At 43.0% G+C, this 18,992-nt stretch overlaps 1 protein-coding gene across 9 annotated transcripts in view; it reads right to left on the minus strand.

The window, feature by feature from the left end:
- The window catches only part of LOC101941001 (probable ATP-dependent RNA helicase DDX60), a 69,647-nt gene extending 54,228 nt beyond the window's left edge, over positions 1 to 15,419 (minus strand). For 6 of the 9 annotated variants that reach the window (XR_010601397.1, XR_010601396.1, XR_010601395.1 and 3 more), the window contains exons 1-7: positions 15,317 to 15,419; positions 8,136 to 8,434; positions 7,964 to 8,033; positions 6,097 to 6,274; positions 3,327 to 3,668; positions 1,802 to 1,915; positions 624 to 797 (exon numbers count right to left, since the gene is read on the minus strand). Coding sequence is in view for 5 of the 9 variants with exons in the window: in XM_042846869.2 (XP_042702803.2) it covers positions 624 to 797; positions 1,802 to 1,915; positions 3,327 to 3,668; positions 6,097 to 6,274; positions 7,964 to 8,033; positions 8,136 to 8,415 (1,158 nt within the window). In the remaining 4 variants the exon portion in view is untranslated. Of the gene's footprint in view, positions 1 to 623; positions 798 to 1,801; positions 1,916 to 3,326; positions 3,669 to 6,096; positions 6,275 to 7,963; positions 8,034 to 8,135; positions 8,435 to 14,229; positions 14,409 to 15,316 lie in introns of those variants that run through there. The other 3 variants (XM_065596533.1, XM_065596535.1, XM_065596536.1) reach the window with 3 other exon arrangements.
- Between the last annotated feature and the right edge of the window lie 3,573 nt (positions 15,420 to 18,992).

Raw genomic sequence — 18,992 nt, forward strand, 5'->3', positions numbered from 1 at the left:
GTATTCCTCTACAGTGGTTATTATACTGTTGTGTATGAGGAACGGGAAAAAAGAGTAATAGGCAAGATTGCCTCCTAAGGTAAAACTTCTCAGGAAAGAGGCCATGGGACCCAGTTCCAAACCCCATGGATTCCTTGAGGATTCCAGTGGCTTCAGTAGGTGGCATAATGTCCTGTTCCTTCACACCAACTATGGCCCAGAGCAGCTCCATCCCTACCTATGGTGCAACTCCACTGGAGCACCACTGCCAGGGACTCTTTCTGGCTATGGCTGCCCACTTTTAAGTGGGGACCCCTTAAGTGGGGATCTCATCCACAGAGAGGATTCTGTAGAAAAGATAATACAGCCCCAATCCACATCATTTTTTCCTAGTCAGAGGGGTGGTAGTAGGATGAAGTTCACCCCCCGGGCCACTCACTCTTCTGCCAATCCGCCCAGTCGATGTTCCCTTTCCATGCAGTTCTCTGGACCAGCAGATACACAGAGGAAGCAAGACATGGTGCTGCAGAAGCCACTGGGACCCTCTTCAGCATGGGATCTTGGGGGACAATCCTCTCCAATATGACCAAAATACTTATGTTAAGAGAATGAACAGGTGATGAGAAGTTATAAAGAAATCTCACCTTTTGACTGAAATTTTTTGTTAGTTGTTCCTTTGTTTCCTCAGAGACTTTTGCATTTTCTAACATGTTACTGTACATTTTTAATCCCACTATACATGTAAGAACACAAACAATACATCTAATGTCGGCTCCTTCTGGCCACAGGTGCTTCAGCAGCAAAATAGTCCGACATACCTACAATCATAAGGTGTTAATATTATTATTTTTATAATGAAAAGATTATAAAGGAGACATATACATTTATCTTTATATAACTCAATCAATGAAGAAAAGCAGTACATCAAGATATACAGAAGGGAAAAAAAGTTAGTTAAAATAGTTTCCTTTTCTGCTCCTGGGATAGTGAGTTATTAAAAACTTGGTTTTTTAAAAGCAATTCTACTACAATCCAAAGCCCACTAAATATTTCTATTGACTTTAAGAGACTTTCAATAAGGCCCCATGTGGAAAAAGCCAGTAGTTTTGGGGGTGAATATCAGCTTCTGGAGCCTGCTGGTCTGGCTCCAACTGAAGTCAATGGGAGCTTTACTATTGTCTTCGATAGGACTATAAGAAGGTCAATGGCATAGTAGGCATATTTAATACTTTACAAATGAATGGGAAAACTAGTCATAAAAATGCACCCTCAAACTCTTGGATTTGGTGGTCCTCAACTAAGCTAGTGCCACCAATTGATTTCTGACAGGGGAATTTATACTCGGGGTCGCAGAGGGTTTGTAATTGTTGAAAATTATTGTTTAAGCTCACGAAGGAAGATTTACAATGTTTCTGTATAGCGGGGGTGGCCAACTTGTGGCTCCGAAGCCACATGCGGCCCTTCAGAAGATAATATGTGGCTCCTGCTAGGAGCCAACTCTGGGGGAAAATGGTGGGTGCTCAGCACCCACTGGCAGCACTATCAGTCCCAACTCCATCCTCCAGCATCTCCTGCCTGCTGGTGTGCCCCCAATCAGCGCCTCCTCCTCCCTCCCCCATGCCTCCTTCTTGTGAATAGTTTAGTACATAGTGAGGCCCCTGGAATTCCAAAGGAATCCATGGGATTTGGGAGTGCGTCCCAGGGCCTCTTCCACAAGACCATTATCTGACTTCTACTGCACAACTGACAGATTGCTACATGAACACACTTTTTGTTACTGAGCTGTGTAACTAGAAAAAAGATTGTAAAATAGTTAAGTTACCTCTTCTTGTATGTTTCTCAAGCTCATCTTTAAATTATACAGATAGGCTGTATTCTGGAATTTTTGTAAGTGTTTGACCATGGCTTCACAAGTATGTTGCAGATCCTTTTCATTCTAAATGAGAATAAAAGTATACAAGTCAAAGTTATACATTAAAGTCAAAGGGAAAATTTTGTTAAGTGCCTAAATCCCATTTTCAAAAGTCACATAGGCACTTTTGAAAATGGGACTTAAGTGACTAAGTCACTTCAGTGCTTTTGAAAATGTTACCCAAAGTTTATTAAGCTCAACTACTAGTGGAAAATGAGTTTAGATGGGCACTCTGCTTATGTCTAAAACTAACATCACTTGTAAAGAAAATTCCTTTGTCACAACAGGGTAAAAACCACATGCCCAAGACCTAAACTCAAGTGATATCACTTACTATATATGTTAAACAAAATCAGGGCCTGATGCACACCCACTGAAGTAAATAGAAAGGTTCCTATTGAAGTCTTTGGATCAGGCCCTAAATGAACAGTACAGGAAAAGAGACATGCTACTCATAAATTCCTGAGGCTGCCTAATAAACTGTATTTCAACAGGTGTTTGGGAAGTCCAGGCCATTAGGAACTTAAGGGTGACCATGAATATGATCTACAGTTCATCATATAAGCTTTCTTCAAGGACAAATTCATGGCAAATAGGCACCAGGGAACCAGAACTGTTTCTGTCTAAAATAAATTAAAGCTGAGGACCGGGAGTCACGAAATCTGTAATCTACACCTGGCCCATCACTAACCCACTATGTAAACTTGTGCGAGTACATTAGCCACTCTATAACCTGAGTTTATCCCCTCTGCAAAATGAGGATAACAACATAGGGCCTAATTCTCCCATCCTTACCCACAGTGAGTATAACTTAGTAGCAGTCCCATGGATTTCAATCAGATCACCCACAGAGTATGGTATTATTCAGTGTAAGGAAAGAAGGATCGGACCATTTAAGGTACTGTAATTAAGTGCCAAATCCTCAACCCAGCCTGATTAGCTGGACTAGGTTACTGCAAACTGAAGTAACATGTTGTGCCTCTCTCTCTCATCCCCTACCCTCCCCTTATTCCCATGGCAATGAGCACTGGAAGAGCCACACAGCACTGAATCCTACAGCCTAGCATGTTGCTATGGAGAAGGGCTCAAGTTTTTGCCCCAAATGAATTAATGTATGCAGAGGTCTTTAAGATCCTCAGATGAAAAGCATATAGACAAGCCAAATGTTATAACTGCATCACAATTTTAATGTATAAAAACCTGGCTTTCAAATTCATTGATTCCAAGGCCAGAAGGGACCACTGTAATAAACTAGTTTGACCTCCTGTATAACACTGGCCAACTTCGCCAAATAATTCCTTGACCATGTATTTTAGAACATCCAGTCTTGATTCAAAAATTGCCAATGAGATGTTCTAATTAAAAATACAATTCTACATATAAATGGTACATTTTTCCTAGTTAAAATCCATAAATAAGATGTATTGCAATTTACCTGCTGAAAAAATAACCTGTGTTCATACACATTCTGGACATAATATCCATAAACTGTAAAAGCATCAGACTCCAGTCCTGAAGTGAGCACAATACTGATTTTCTTTGACAAGGTATGAGCGATAAATATATGTAAATAGTCTTCTTGTAGAGAGGTCAGTCCTATGTCAGAGATTATCACAAAATATGGATAACTTTCCTTGAGGAAAATCAGCCATTCTGGTGAGAAACAGTTGGAAAACTCTGTATGAATGACAATGTCAGTGTTGCACTTCAGGTGTTGTATTAATGCAGTACGATGGAAAAGGAAATTAGGGTAACTGAAATACATCTGTTCCACGTCCTGTAGAAAGTGAAAATAATTGAGAGATTATTATTTCACATTTATATTCCAAAAGACCCTTTTCAGAACTCTTTTGACTAGTGATGTACAAACATACATAAAGACATGCTCCCTGCCCCTAAGAGAATACAATAAAGAACACTAAAATATTATATTTGTCTGCGTATCAGTGCTGTTTACTTGTATGCTATTAGTAATGTTGTACAGAATGATATATTTGTTCCTAAATATTTCATGGGATAAAAGGCAATAAAAAAATTCCACATATATAAAGATGTCATTGATACATCCATTGCATTTTTTTTTAAATATGTTAAAAGAACAGTAAGGTTGCAAAGTCAAAAGTTAGGGAATGCCAGAATAAAGGTTGCTTGTGCAATTTAATTTGGCTCCTTAGTGTATATGCATTATGATAGTCTTTAATTATGTGATCATATACTACTTTTTTCCACCTGAAAACAGGGTCTTACAATGGGAAGTGCCAGTTAACTTTAAGCATAGGCAATGCTACTAGCTCCACCCATAATTACTATAGCCCCAGTAGAAATGTAATAACTATTTCAATAGTCCAAATAAAGAAGACACAATCATCTTCTTCCTCCATCCCTACTAGGAAGCTGCAAAAGTCCCTCTACAGCAGTGGTTCTCAACCAGGTATACATGTACTCCTGGGGGTACACAGAGGTCTTCTAGGAGGTACATCAACTCATCAACATAAAAAGCACTAGTGAAGTCAGTACAAACTAAAATTTCATATGGACAGTGACTTGTTTATACTGCTTTATATACTATACACTGAAATCTAAGTACAATATTTATATTCCAATTGATTTATTTTGTAATTATATGGTAAAAATGAGAAAGTAAACAATTTTTCAGTAATAGTGTGCTATGACACTTTTGTATTTTTAAGTCTGATTTTGTAAGCATGTAGTTTTTAAGTGAGGTAAAACCTGGGGGGTACGCAAGACAAATCAGACTTCTGAAAAGGGCACAGTAGTCTGGAAAGGTTGAGATCCTCTGCTCTACAGGCACATTGTGGGCTAAGGCCTCAAGCTCTGTGTAGATATGCCAAGGATGGATGGAGCCATGGAGCAGTCACTTTGCAACATGTGCCTTCAGGACCCAGAATTTCCTCTGGGAATTACTGATCCATGGCTCCTCTATTCCCCATGAAAAAGAAGGCAGTGTACAGTCACCAGGGATTAAGAAAACAAAATAAGACTCTTAAAGGATCCAGGTTGCTATGTGGGAGAGGAGCCCTGGGAAACTGGGTGAAGTGGCAGGCCGTCTCCACTGGCAACTGAGGACCCACTCAGTTGCACCTTGTCTAAACAGCATATCTCTTCCCCATTCCATTTTTCTGTAATCCTCTGCACTTGCAGTGATGGATATGAGGAAAATTTTACAGAAGCAATTTTGCAGTTTCCAGCAGATTTTCCCCCTTCCCATGGATTTCTCCATTCTAGGGGAACATTGGGCCCACGCTGCTATTATTTTGTAGGTAAGCTTCTTTACTATAAATGATCAAGATTTATAAAATTCTAGGAATGCACTGTTAAAAATTTCATCAAAGTGAATATAGTTGTGTATCTCTAAATGGATTTTAATGATTAGCTACATGATTATACATTCATTTTAATACACTACTAAACAATTTTAATAGAAGCTTCTGCAAAACAATTCTTACAAAAAAGAAGTCAGGAAAATAAGGTTCAGATGTGTTTCCTGGGGGTTATTGTGCATCTCTTTGCACATATAACTGAAATAAACAGATTTGCCTTTCTTACACTCTGGCCCAATAACCTTGTGCTGTGGGAAAACCCACAGAGCAAAGGAAATCTCTGCAAGGTTTTCATTGTGACAATTTGTTTCCTAATCAGTCCATCAGGAGTGGCATGGCTTATCCAACCCATGGAAACAGGCTGCAGGGCCTACTCCCAAACCTCCTGCGTCCATTGAGAGCCACACAGATCATAGCACGGATGGGAAAGGAGGGCTGAAAGGCGGCCAGGATCTGCACAGGGACAACTGCACAGGGACTCTCTACTGCCTCATTCGCTCGCCATCCTCCAATGCCACAGGATAGCTACTACAGACAGAAGCCTGGGGCCAATGTCTGCAAGACCAATGAGGGAACAATGTGAATCTTTCAGAACTGCTCACTGTTTGCCTCCTCAGCAGAGTCCTGGGACAGAAAACCAACTGTTGCTGAGGGAGATGTGCCCAGGAAATGTGAGGTCTAGATAAGCAGGTCCCTTCTGCATATGGATTCGGGGTAGGGGAGCAAGATTGGGTTCGTAATTATTATAGACTGTATTTTTTTTAAATCTAGTGATGAAATCTCCTTTCTTACAATCAAACAATTCCTTTTGAAATAGTGCAGTGGTTTAAACAGTATGCAAATAAGAGTTGGTTGTTACAGTACCTTGAAGAAAACAATTACATATTTTGCTCCTTTTTGTGTGAAATCAAGTAGAAGGCATTCAACTAAGTAAAAGAAGGGCAGATACTGTCTTTTCTTGCATAAATACTTGAGAAGTACGGAATCCCCATCAATCACAAAAAAATCAGACTCTACAAAATCATTTAGTAATCTGACATACCTGAATGAAAAGAGAAATAGTATAAGCATAATCTTGCACAAATGGAAATGGAGGGGGCGGGACATTTGATTGCTAAAAGATTTAATTCACTAGAAAACTTGTTTTAAAATCTACTAAAATTGATTAGTAGAGGCCAATTCAGAAGTAAGCTATCTTTCTTGGCTCTAAAGTCAGTCATAAGCTGCCAACATTGCTCTTCATTCATTCAATGTAATGGAAATTTTCTCACTCTTCAACACTGTGAATGCTATCTAGCCCAAATCAAATTTCATGGCTGCTATCACTCATATGTATTGCTGTGGAAGCTGTTCCTGATTCTGAAAGAAAAGTGTCCCATTGGATACAACCACAGAATGTATATTGGGCACCCTCTTGCCTGAGGCCCCAGTTATAATATATAACAATTATGTTCATGCCAATAACTTCAGAGAGCTCAGGGAGTTCTTTTAACATCTTAAAAAGATGGGTTCTTTCAAGTAGGGAAGAATTTTAAAAGGAGATGAAAAGATATTGAATATTATCCCTTTCCTCAGCCCAAGAAATGTCAATGTATCCTATTAGCAAGAAGCATTCAATCATGGTGGGTCCCCTCCAGCAAACCAACAATTAGAGGGATTCTCTCTTCACTCTACCCCTAATATGGAGGCTACTTACGTCAGGAAGTTATAAGACTTGCCTTAGCCCAGCCAGAAAGAAGACTTGGAGCCAGTCCCCTTCCCACTGAAGATCACAGGGAAATGAGGAAAAGATGGCACCCGGGCACTTCTGAAAATCCCAGTAGAAGCCTTGTCACAGGGTGACTGGCCTCTTTAAGAGAGATCATGTTCAGTGCACCTGTGACTAGTCATCTGCCTGCCAACTGGCCTTAAGAGACGCCATCTGAGCTGTATAAAGAGCCAGGAAAGCAGTGGAGGAATGCTGCCTGAGAGAGATAGGAAGGGCAAGTGAGAGGTATCCAAAAAGGAAAGGAGAGCCCCAGAGACAGGTAGGCTGCGGCATAGGAGAGCTGCTGGAGACAGAGAGAAGCAGTGGAGATCAGGCAATAGCTACTGGGAGAGAGCTATAGGAGACCTGGGAGAGAGAGGGTGCTAACCGAGATGAGAACTAGTAACAAAAGCTGTTGGGAAGAATAGAAGCTGAAGAAAGATGTTGTGGGGGGACTGGCTAGAGCTGGGGAACCCTTCTGTGTTCTTTGTGTAAACCTCCCTTTGGTGTCAGTGAGCATTCTGCTATGGACTGAGGGGAGTATAGAGTCCTAAATGCCCAGCCCACTGACCATAATTAAAAGTGGAATTCAGCCTCCTTCACAGAATAAATTTGACAGCCCTGATCTCCTGATTTTCGATAAACCTGGATGAATAAGGAACACAGAGTCCTGTGGCACCTTTAAGACTAACAGATGTATTGGAGAATAAGCTTTCGTGGGTGAATGCCCACTTCATCGGATGCATGCACCCACGAAAGCTTATGCTCCAATACATCTGTTAGTCTTAAAGGTGCCACAGGACTCTCTGTTGCTTTTTACAGATCCAGACTAACACGGCTACCCCTCTGATACCTGGATGAATAGCGGACAGTCATAGTAGAAGGTATTATATTACGCTAACAATGCCATCTACTGGATTTAATGGAAACTTTTTCCTAACAAATTATTTTTACATTTATTTCAGTGAAGCTCACTGTACATACTTAGCTTGTGACAGGGATTTCCAAATGAATAAAGACAATTTCTTCAGAAATCCAAGACATTCTCTTTTTTCTAAAATAAACATATGGATTTTACTCAAACAGTTACAAGGGATTCATGTGGTAAAAGAACACTATAAAAATTAGACATTAGCATAAGCAGCTAACATCTCACCAGGATTTTGGGAATCATGTCTGTCCCTAAGTTCTCTGGAATCTTCTCTATCAGCTTTTGAAACATGTTGTGACTCTTCTTCAGCTCTCAATATATCTGAAAAATTAAGATGGCTTTTATCTTCTTCAATTTCTTTTTCTCCATCTTCTTCTCCGTCAAATGGAGAAGAATAATGCTCCAGACTACTATCCGTGGTCTCGCTCTCTTCATCAGCACTACTCTCACTCTCACTCCCATTCACACTCCCATCTTCCTCAGGATCAGTTTGTGCAGAAGCCATCAGACTTTCTTTCTGGTCTCTAAAAATAAAAATGTATTTAATCGCAAATAATTAATTTTCAGTAACTATGGTATGCTCTTAGACTTGGTTTATTAAATTGTCCACCTTTCTATTAGAGGTGGCTGGAAAATTTCCATCAAATAAAAAAGAAAACATTTTGTGAATATCCCCGTGAGAATTTTTTCCATTTTCCAACAAACTCTACTCACTATTACTTATATTCTGCAATAATTACTCAATATTTTCATATAATTCAGTTTCCTAAAATTTGTCAAATCTTTTTTCTTCTAACATCAATCTAGTCATCCTTATTCAACAAGAAAAAAATTGTGTGGCCCTTCAATGGGTGAACAAAATGGGAAGGGGAGGAAAGGTGCAAGGAACCTCTTCTAATCTTGCGCCTTTTAAAGATGTGCTGCAGTAGCTTTTCTTCTCCAGAGTGCCAGGGAACTAGGAGGCAATGTCCTCAGGCACAATATCCCACAAAACTGTTGCTGGGATGATTAATCTCTATATTGCCCTCCACAAAGGACCATGGCTTATTCACCTAAGGAAATATGGAGAAAAATAAAGCACCAAATCTTGCCTGTCTCCCACTGCAGTCAATGGGATCAGCTATGTCAAATGTACATCCAGAATAAGGGAAAGGTGGTTCTGCACCATCTTTCAGCTTTTTCAATCCTGTGCTGGTCAGGGACCATCGGGGCTCTGCATAAGAGCAGGGGTCTGCCTACATGCACTTCTTTGCAGGATTGGGGTCTTATCAACACAAATAGCTTTAAATTACTAAAACTCTCATTGTCTTTAATGGAACTACTTGTATGAGTAAGAACTGCTCCTATAAATAAGGGTTCGCAGAATATCTTCCAATTCATCCTACGCTGACACATCAGCATAGCCAACATCTCAGTGATTACATTTCATTCACACACACCAAAGACTTATCCAGCCCCATCCTATCTTACATAATTCCCTATTGACCTATCTTAATATTTATTTTAATTTTTGAAGGTTGTTACCAGAATAAGTTCCACACTACAAATATAGTAAGGAGAATATGTGGCACATTTATTACTGCAAACATTTAATGATAATACTTTTATACAAGAAAATATAACTTACAAATAAAATGCAAGGCTAACTCCAGTTATAAGAAGGAGAAGAAGAAAGAGGACAGCCAACATTTTCAATAATTGTGAAAATATAACACACTGAGATCCAGTAGCATAAGTGATGGATTCAGTGTCTGTCATATATGGTTCTCAGATAGCGGAGTACTGTATTATAAGGTTTTTTGGATTTGGTGTAGTGAATTTCTCCACAGCAAAAGAATATCACACCTTATTGATACCTAATGTGGGAGTTATTATTTTCTGATAGATGTATTTAAATTGATAAAAATAACTATAGATGCCCATCCTACTTTACAGGGTTGAAATTCACCTAGCAGGTAGGCACAAGGTATGGACCCCACTTGTTATGTGTTTGTTCAGTGTCCGCAATTTTAAAAAATTGATATCACTGTCTCTTTTATTTTAGTTACCAAAATAAAACAAAAGTGAAAGGAAAATAATCTTACAAATAATGGTTAGTAAATATAAATTTCATTTATAATGGTTTTGCATTAATAAAGCTCCCATCTCAAGACAAGATGCTCAGGGCTTCAAATAAACAATCAAATACAAGAAAACAGTACTTTCAAAACTACATGAAAGATAAAAGCAAATAAAACATATTGTATACAGTATTTGCATTGTTACAGCTATTTTAAAAATATCATACATAAGTCAAGTACTATATCTTATGTGGTTATCATAACATTAAACTTGAACTTTAATAGCTATAATCTGTACATAGAATTTGTACTGTTATAACTACTTTTAAGATATCCAAGTCAAGGACTACATTTTTATGTGGTGGTTATCAATTTTAAATATGAACTTTAACACTCATCATCTTTAGATGTACAAAGTTCATAACTAAAGAGCATAATAAAAGGCAGAAAGTAGATGAAAAGCTTTGATTTTTTTTCTTTTTTTTCATTTATGTGGAAAAGCTGTTTTTAGTGATCTTTTAAAAAAATCTTTATTATCGCCCTCTGAGGACTGATCCTCAATTCTTTGCACACCAAACTCCCACTGACTTTGCTGGAAGAACATAGGTCCCGATTCAGCAAAGCACTTAAACAAATGCATGAGTACATGAGTAGTCCCACTAACTTCAGAAAGTTTAAATACTTTGCTGATTTTTTTTTCTTACATGCAACCTTTCCTGCAAATTTCATTGTTTGTTTGTACTGTGCCTAGCACAATGGGGCCCCCATTTTGTCTAGGACTTTGTGGGCTACTGAAATACAAAATACTAGTAATTGCCCACTGAACTATGGTAACTGTGAGCAAAGCATACAATCATAGAATCATAGGATAATAGGACTGGAAGGGACCTCAAAAGGTCATCTAGTCCAGTCCCCATAACTCATGGCAGGACTAAATATTATCAAGATCATCCCTGACAGGTGTTTGTCTAACCTGCTCTTAAAAATCTCCAATGATGGAGATTCCACAACCTCCCTAGCCACTTTATTCCAGTGCTTAACCACCCGACAGGAAATTTTTCCTAATGCCCAACCTAAACCACCCTTGCTGCAATTCAAGCCCATTGCTTTTTGTCCTATCCTCAGAGGTTAAGAAGAACAATTTTTCTCCCTCCTCCTTGTAACAATCTTTTATATACACCTCTACCCCGATATAACGCTGTCCTCGGAAGCCAAAAAATTATAGGTTATAGGTGAAAATGCATTATATCGAACTTGCTTTGATCCGCCGGAGCACGCGCCCCCCCCCGCCCCTCCCCCCGGAGCGCTGCTTTACCACGTTATATTTGAATTCGTGTTATATTGGGTCGCGTTATTTCGCGGTAGAGGTGTGCTTGAAAACTGTTCTCATGTCCCTTCGCCATCTTCTCTTTTCCAGACTAAACAAACCCAATTTTGTCAATCTTCCCTCATAAGTCATGTTTTCTAGACATTTAATCATTTTTGTTGTGCTTCTCTGGACTTTCTCCAATTTGTCCACATCTTTCCTGAAATGTGGTGCCCAGAACTGGACACAATACTCCAGTTGAGGCCTAGTCAGTAGAGCGGAAGAATTACTTCTCGTGTCTTGCTTACAATACTCCTGCTAATACATCCCAGAATGATGTTCGCTTTGTTTGCAACAGTGTTACACTGTTGACCCATATTTAGCTTGTGGTCCACTATGACCTCTAGATCCCTTTCCACAGTATTCCTTCCTAGGCAGTCGTTTCCCATTTTGCATGTGTGCAACTGATTGTTCCTTCCTAAGTGAAGTACTCTGCATTTGTCCTTATTGAGTTTCTTCCTGTTTACTTCAGACTATTTCTCCAGTTTGTCCAGATCATTTTGAATGTTAACCCTATACTCCGAAGAACTTACAACCCCTCCCAGCTTGGTATCATGCACAAACTTTATAAATGTATTCTCTATGACATTATCTACATCATTGATGAATATATTGAAAAGAACTGGACCCAAAACTGATCCCTGCTGGACCCCACTCCTTATGCCCTTCCAGCGTGACTGTGAACCACTGATAACTACTCTCTGGGAATGGTTTTCCAACAGTTATGCACGCACCTTATAGTAGCTCCATTTGGTTTCCCTAGTTTTTTTATGAGAAGGTCATGCAAGTATCAAAAGCTTTGCTAAAGTCAAGATATAGCATGTCTACTGCTTCCCTCTATCCACAGGGCTTTTTACTCTGTCCAAGAAAGCTATCAGGTTGGTTTGACAAGATTTGTTCTTGACAAATTCATGCTGACTGTTACTTATTACCTTAAGCAAATTGATTGCTTAATTATTTGCTCCATTATCTTTCTGGGTACTGAAGTTAAGCTGACTGGTCTGTAATTGCCCGGATTGTCCTTATTTCCCTTTTTATAGCTAGGCATTATATTTGCCCTTTTCTAGTCTTCTGGAATCTCTCCTGTCTTCCATGACTTTTCAAAGATAATTGCTAATAGTTCAGATATCTCATCAGTCAGCTCCTTGAGTATTCTAGGATGCATTTCATTAGGCCCTGGTGACTTGAAGACATCTAACTTGTCTTCATAATTTTTAACTTGTTCTTTCCCTATTTTAGCCTCTGATCCTATCTCATTTTCACTGGCATTCACTATGTTAGACGTCCAAGCACTATTAACCTTCTTGGTGAAAACCAAAACAAAGAATATTCATCTACTCCACAAAACATTTTGACTCCATATATGTGGTCTTTTATGTATATGTCTTTAGACTGTGGGCCCACCTCCTGTTTACTCAGGAAAAACTCCTTTTGACTTGACAGTCAAATTTTGCCTGAGTATGGCATGGAGGACTGCACCCTGCACCAAGCCTTCTGAACAGGGACCACCCACTATTAAGCACCCATCTACTCACTATTCTGTCTAACTGAAAAATGATACCACACAGAGAGATTGGTGTACATCTATAAAGTTTAGCATCATGGAGCTAAAAGAATACATTTCACTGAGTATTTGTTTAAAGTGGAATAAATATAAAATTAAAAAGATGATATACAGTAATGAATAATACAGTATGACCTCAGAGTTACAAACACTAGAGTTACGAACTGACCAGTCAACCACACACCTCATTTGGAACCAGAAGTATGCAATCAGGCAGCAGAGACAAAACAAACAACGAACCAACCCCCCCCCCCAAAAAAAAAAACAAATACTGTATAGTCAGTACTGTGTTAAACGTAAGCTACTTAAAAATAAAGGGAAAGTTTAAAAAAGATTTAAAAAGGTAAGGAAACTTTCTGTGCTTGTTTCATTAAAATTAAGATGGTTAAAAGCTGCATTTTTCTTTTTCATAGTAAAGTTCAAAGCTGTATTAAGTCAATGTTCAGTTGTAAACTTTTGAAAGAATAACCATAAGGTTTTGTTCACAGTTACAAACTTTTCAGAGTTACAAACAACCTCCATTCTTGAGGTGTTTGTAACTCTGAGGTTCTACTGTAGTTTACAAATATTCCATTATGGAAAGAAGTAGTACCAAATACAGCATTGCCTGCTTGCAGATTCAAGAAACATATAACACCACGGTGTAATCTAAAAGGGGGGAAAAAAACGATTTCAAACAAATAAACAAATAAACGGTACTAATAAACTTCATATAAATAATTATCTGGACTTTTTCACAAATATAAGGTAGAAAATCAAGTGGGTCAAATAAATGTTGCATCTAGTCAACTTCAGCAAGCTTGGCAGCCTATGCATGCCAACTAGATGAGTTTGCAGAGTACCTATTGCTCTCTTAAACAAACTGCACTGAAAACAAACCAGGATATTAGGCATCGTTGTCTAATATCGTAAATAACGTCAGCCCTGACCTTCCAAAACAAAAGGCCCCTCTGTACACCCCGGGCGGGGTCTGCCTTTTACAGCGCTGAGGATGCTGCTAAACGCAACTTTAAAGAGTGAGCCACCGTGGCCCACTAATCGCAGCCCCTCTTTCAGCAAAGGCACGGGAGAGGCGAGCCCCGCCTGCCCCATGTGAGGAGCAGCAGCTGAGAATGGGCAGCGGCCGGCTCAGTTTGTGCCCAGCACCCCTCCATCGCCAGCCCGAGCTCAGGCGAGCGGTCCTGGCACCCCCGCCTCAGTCAGAGACAGGTGCGGGCATCCCCTCCCCGAGCGCAGGAGGCAGGTCCCGGCGCCCCCCGGCTCAGCCCCCGGCACAGGTCCTGCCTCTCTCAGCTGCGCTCTGTCTCCCGCCTCGCGCCCACTCCTTACACTTCTTTCTCCCCGCGACAAGCGGCTGAGGACGCGGCGAGCCCGGGCAGGGCGAACGAGCGCTCTTTATAGCCACTGCTGTCGCCGCCACCACCGAGCTGCCGCGGCCTTTGCTCCGACTCCTCTGGAAAGCACTCGGTCCGCTGACGCCGCTCCCTGCAGCTGCAGGCGCCCGCCCCGCCCTGGGAAAGCCCGCACGAGCCCCCAACTCCCCCAGCCTTGGGCAGACTCTGAACTCAGACCCAGGGCTGAGATGCTGAGCCGCTCTCCCTTTCTTTACCACAGCAGGTGGAATCAGAGCCGGATCCCCCGGACCTGCCTGGGCGTCAAAACTTGAACCAAAATTGTGCCTTATGGTTCTGTTTCTATAATATGCCCAAACAAAACATCAGAGCCCAATATTATCCGAAGTCTTGATGCGCAGTGCTGAGCCTCATGGACCAACCTATAGATTTCATGAAGTGAGTGAGTATGGTGCGTGTAAATGGCTATGTGGATTAGATAGTAGGCCTGTATGTTGCAGCTATTCCTCCACATTTCTATAATAGGCCAAACCAAAACACTGAATCCTGATTTCAGGGTGTTTCTGGTTCAGAATCTGAATTTTACGGCTCCAGACCATGTCTACCTGCCAACATTTGAGATAGGGAAATGGTGACAATTGGGGAGAAAAAACAAGAGCATGTATTTTTAATGTCATTGAAAGAGAAGACAAGCTTTCTGAAGAAAAGAGTTTAAAAAAGTATTTTTGTAACTCATATTGATTGTCACGCCTAAATACAGTAGCAACATTTAGCATATATGAGTTAAGAATTGTGGGGAAATTGCATGTCATGGAGGAACACTCTCTACACCTAAACTTTCTAAGTAATGCATGGTCTCACAGCTCCCAAGAAAAGGAAAAGAATCATGCAACTAAGGAACATCAGTCTTTCAAGCACTGATTTGGTGCCAATATAGAGATAGTGTTAGGCTCTACCCATTATGAGTTAGATAGTGTGCCCGCAAGGGGGGCCGTGATACCAGCGAAAGAATGACACTCAGGCTTGAGAGTAAAAAGAAAGGCTTTACGGAAGGAAGAACTTACACTCCAAGCTGCACGGGGAGTCCCAGGGTGCACAGAGGGGCTGCAGGGAACTCTGACCATTCAGGACAGCTGGCCAGGCAGGACTGCACTGAAGGGAGTCCACTGCAATGCTATATCCCCCCGTGCTTATCTCAAGATTACATGGGGTCAACAGCTGGCTACATTCATTGCATTCATAAATCATACATATTATATAAGCTGACTTGTTTACAGGACAAAAAAATGCTGAACTATACTAAACTACTTTTTGGCAGGATCTGCCAGACAAGGTTCATTGCACGGCCTTCAACTGCACAGCCTGCATCTTCCGCTCTCATTCAATCACATACTCGGTCCTCCACTTAGCTCCTCGCCAATTTTCCGCAACCTTTCCCCTACAGATAGTGATATCCTTCCACATATTGAATGGAATCTTACACCTATAAGGTACTGTTCAACATGTGGAAGGATATCACGATATGACCCTATAGAAATAAGGGCCGACTACAAAATTCAGGTCCAGATTGGGGTTCAGATTAAGAATCACCCCAGATCTGGGTGATTTTCAGTAGTAGAGTCTGGTTTTGGACCACCTCTATTACTAGTGCTATTAATTATTCTTCTGTGCCCTAGTAAAGATAGATAAGGACCCTGCCTTGAATAGTTTATAGTTATGTGAGTGAAGATAGCAAACAGTAGAGAAGTAATGAGGGAAGGAAGGACAAAGGTTGTAGCAATTAGATCATGGAATTTCATGGTTTTAGTCCTGCACTCTTCCTGATGGTTCAATTAAAAGTACTTTTATATAATATATTAATTATTATTGACTCATGTATTGGGATTATTGCCAAAAGGTTAGTCCTAAGGAAAAAATTTATTCCTAGTTGGCAGGTATGCCCACCTCAAGTCCTCTCCGGGTCCTGCCCAACCAGACTTTTACCTCAAAGGAAGTATTTTCTTAATAAGAATTCTCCCAAGCAGAAGTCTTTTCAGGGTTTCTGAAAACAGCTTTTTCTATGTAATGTAACTTGCAGCCTAAAACACAGAGTCTGCAGCTCTATGAAGGCATCAGGAGCCAGAGGGAGTAGTGTTGCAAGTGCCATGAAGCGTTCCTCAGAGATAGTCTGGGAGAATGCCGGAGGAGCCCCTCCGACGACCCGGGACCAGGATGCTGATCGCTGCCCTGCTGGGAGGGATGCCGCCGGAGGAGCCCCCCGACGACCCGGGACCAGGATGCTGATCGCTGCCCCACTGGGAGGGATGCCGCTGGAGGAGCCCCCCCCCCCCCCCCCCGACAACCGGCGCCCCACGGGACCAGGTTGCTGACCACCACCCTGCTGCTTCAGAGAAGGATACTTCAGAAGGAACCACCTCCTCAACCCCAGACCCGGAAACCACTTACCACCAGCCTATCCGGAGGAGGGCCGCTCAAAGGGGAATGCACTCCAGAGCCCTGGATCTCGATGCCGCATGCTGTCCTTCTGGGCAAAGAGACATCGTGGCCAGTGAGTCCAGCACCCCCCCAAGAGCGACTTCACCTACTGAAGCTTCTCTACCAGAACCAGAGGAATCACCTGCCAACTCGGCAGGCACAACAGAAGTCCGCCCCACAGAGGGTGAGGCAGGGGAAGACAACTGCATCTACCTCCAGTACCCACTCCCTACAGGTCTCCTCCTCTGCCCCTTCTGCCTCCCTGTCCATGGAGTCCAGACCCTCGGGGCCCTCAGCAAACACGTTCGTAAAACTTACAACAAACAGATTGCTTTCCAGTGTAGCCGCTGCAATGCACCATTCGAGACTCAAAAGAAATGCAAGTCCCATCACGCCACATGCAAGGGACCCTTCACAACCACGAAGGTGAACCCCACTGACATCCTGTGGGTTCCAACCCCAAACCCAACCGATGGTCCGGCTTCAGCACCCCAGCCAGCATCCCCAGAGTCACAGCAAGTAAGGGGGGACCAACCGCCAACCGAGGGAAGCGCAACCCCCGTCTCGAAGACTGACGATGCCACCAAAAGGACCAGTCCCGCCTCCAGAATCCCCACGCTGGACCCTGCTGTGAGGGGGATCACCGCCACCTCCCAGGTCAACGACCTCACCAGATGCCTCAGCGACCTCATAAAAACCATCCGGCACAACATGGATACAAGACGGTGCAGCACTCCCCCACAGGTCACCTCATGCCGCCCTGCTGTAGGAGCAACTAGCATTGTCCCCCAGGCCGCATGGTGAGACCCAGCCAGCGGAGGAGCCTCCCGCAGCCCCCGGATCCCACGGCCGGACCCTGCCCCCGGGAGACCCAACACCTCCTCCAAGATTACCCAATGAGCCTCCGACCGCCAAAAACCCCAGGCCCCACCAAAGACCCCCCAGCCAGATACCACCCTCAGAAGAACCAGAACCATCCCCAGTGCTTCCAAACACGACCGCGCCCCCACAAAGCCCAACACTGGTGTTTCCAGAACTCCATTCCCTCCTGGAAGATCCAGCGTTACCTCGGAGACACCGAGAGCTGCCCCCCCCACCGCACCAGGACCCCCACCTCAAGACCCACCTGAACACTGCCCCCCAGTCCGAGGGACAACCAGGCCACAGACTGTCTCCGCAGCACCTGAACCCGGAGAGACAACGCAGCAGGAGGAACGACGGCCACGAGCGAGGGTCCCCACGCCGTGGCAATCCGCCTGGATGGAGGAGCTGGCAAAGGCTGAGGACTTCGAGACCTTCGACACCCTGATGGACAGACTGACCGCAGAACTGTCTGCGGAAATTACAGCCAGAAGGAGGGAACACCAGGAGGCCTCACGGGCCATGCGCAGATTCCCTGTGCCAACCCATAACAACACTGCCAGAGAAGGCAGGAGAGGGGACGTTGGCCGCCGCTACAATCCGGCGGCTGCATCCTGTATTCAGAAACTATACAGGACGAACCGGACGAAAGCCATGAGGGAGATCCTCGATGGGGCCTCCTCCTACTGTGCCATCCAGCCTGAGAGACTCTACTCCTACTTCAAGGATGTGTTCGACCACGAGGCCCAGATCAACTTGCAACGCCCAGAGTGCCTTCTCCTGCTACCCCAGATCGACCTCACAGATAAACTGGAGCGAGATTTTTTCCCGCAGGAGGTGCAGGCGAGACTGACAAGGACCAAAAATACTGCCCCTGGAAAAGATGGCATCCGCTACCACTTGCTGAAGAAGCGAGACCCCGGCTGCCTGATGCTCGCTGCCATCTTCACCAAATGCAAGTAGTTTCATCGCGTTCCCTGCTCCTGGAAAAAGTCCATGACCGTGCTCATCCACAAAAAAGGCAAGCGAGACGACCCTGGCAACTGGAGGCCCATCTTCCTCTGCTCCACCATCTACAAGCTGTATGCCAGCTGCCTCGCGGCAAGGATCACAGACTGGTCAGTGTGCGGGGGTGCTGTCAGCTCAATACAGAAGGGTTTCATGTCCTGCGAGGGATGCTACGAGCACAACTTCCTCCTTCAGACCACCATCCAGGAAGCCAGGAGGTCCAAGAGGCAGTGCACCGTAGCATGGCTTGACATGACCAACGCCTTCAGGTCCATACCCCAGCATCACATCTTTGCCACCTTGGGAGAGTTCGGGATGCCAGAAACCTTCATCCAGATCCTCTGGGACCTCTACAAGGACTGCTCCACCACCATCCGCACCACGGACGGAGAGATG

This window comes from Chrysemys picta, chromosome 5 (genome assembly GCF_011386835.1).
Source record: "Chrysemys picta bellii isolate R12L10 chromosome 5, ASM1138683v2, whole genome shotgun sequence".
In the NCBI taxonomy this organism is placed as follows: domain Eukaryota; kingdom Metazoa; phylum Chordata; order Testudines; family Emydidae; genus Chrysemys; species Chrysemys picta.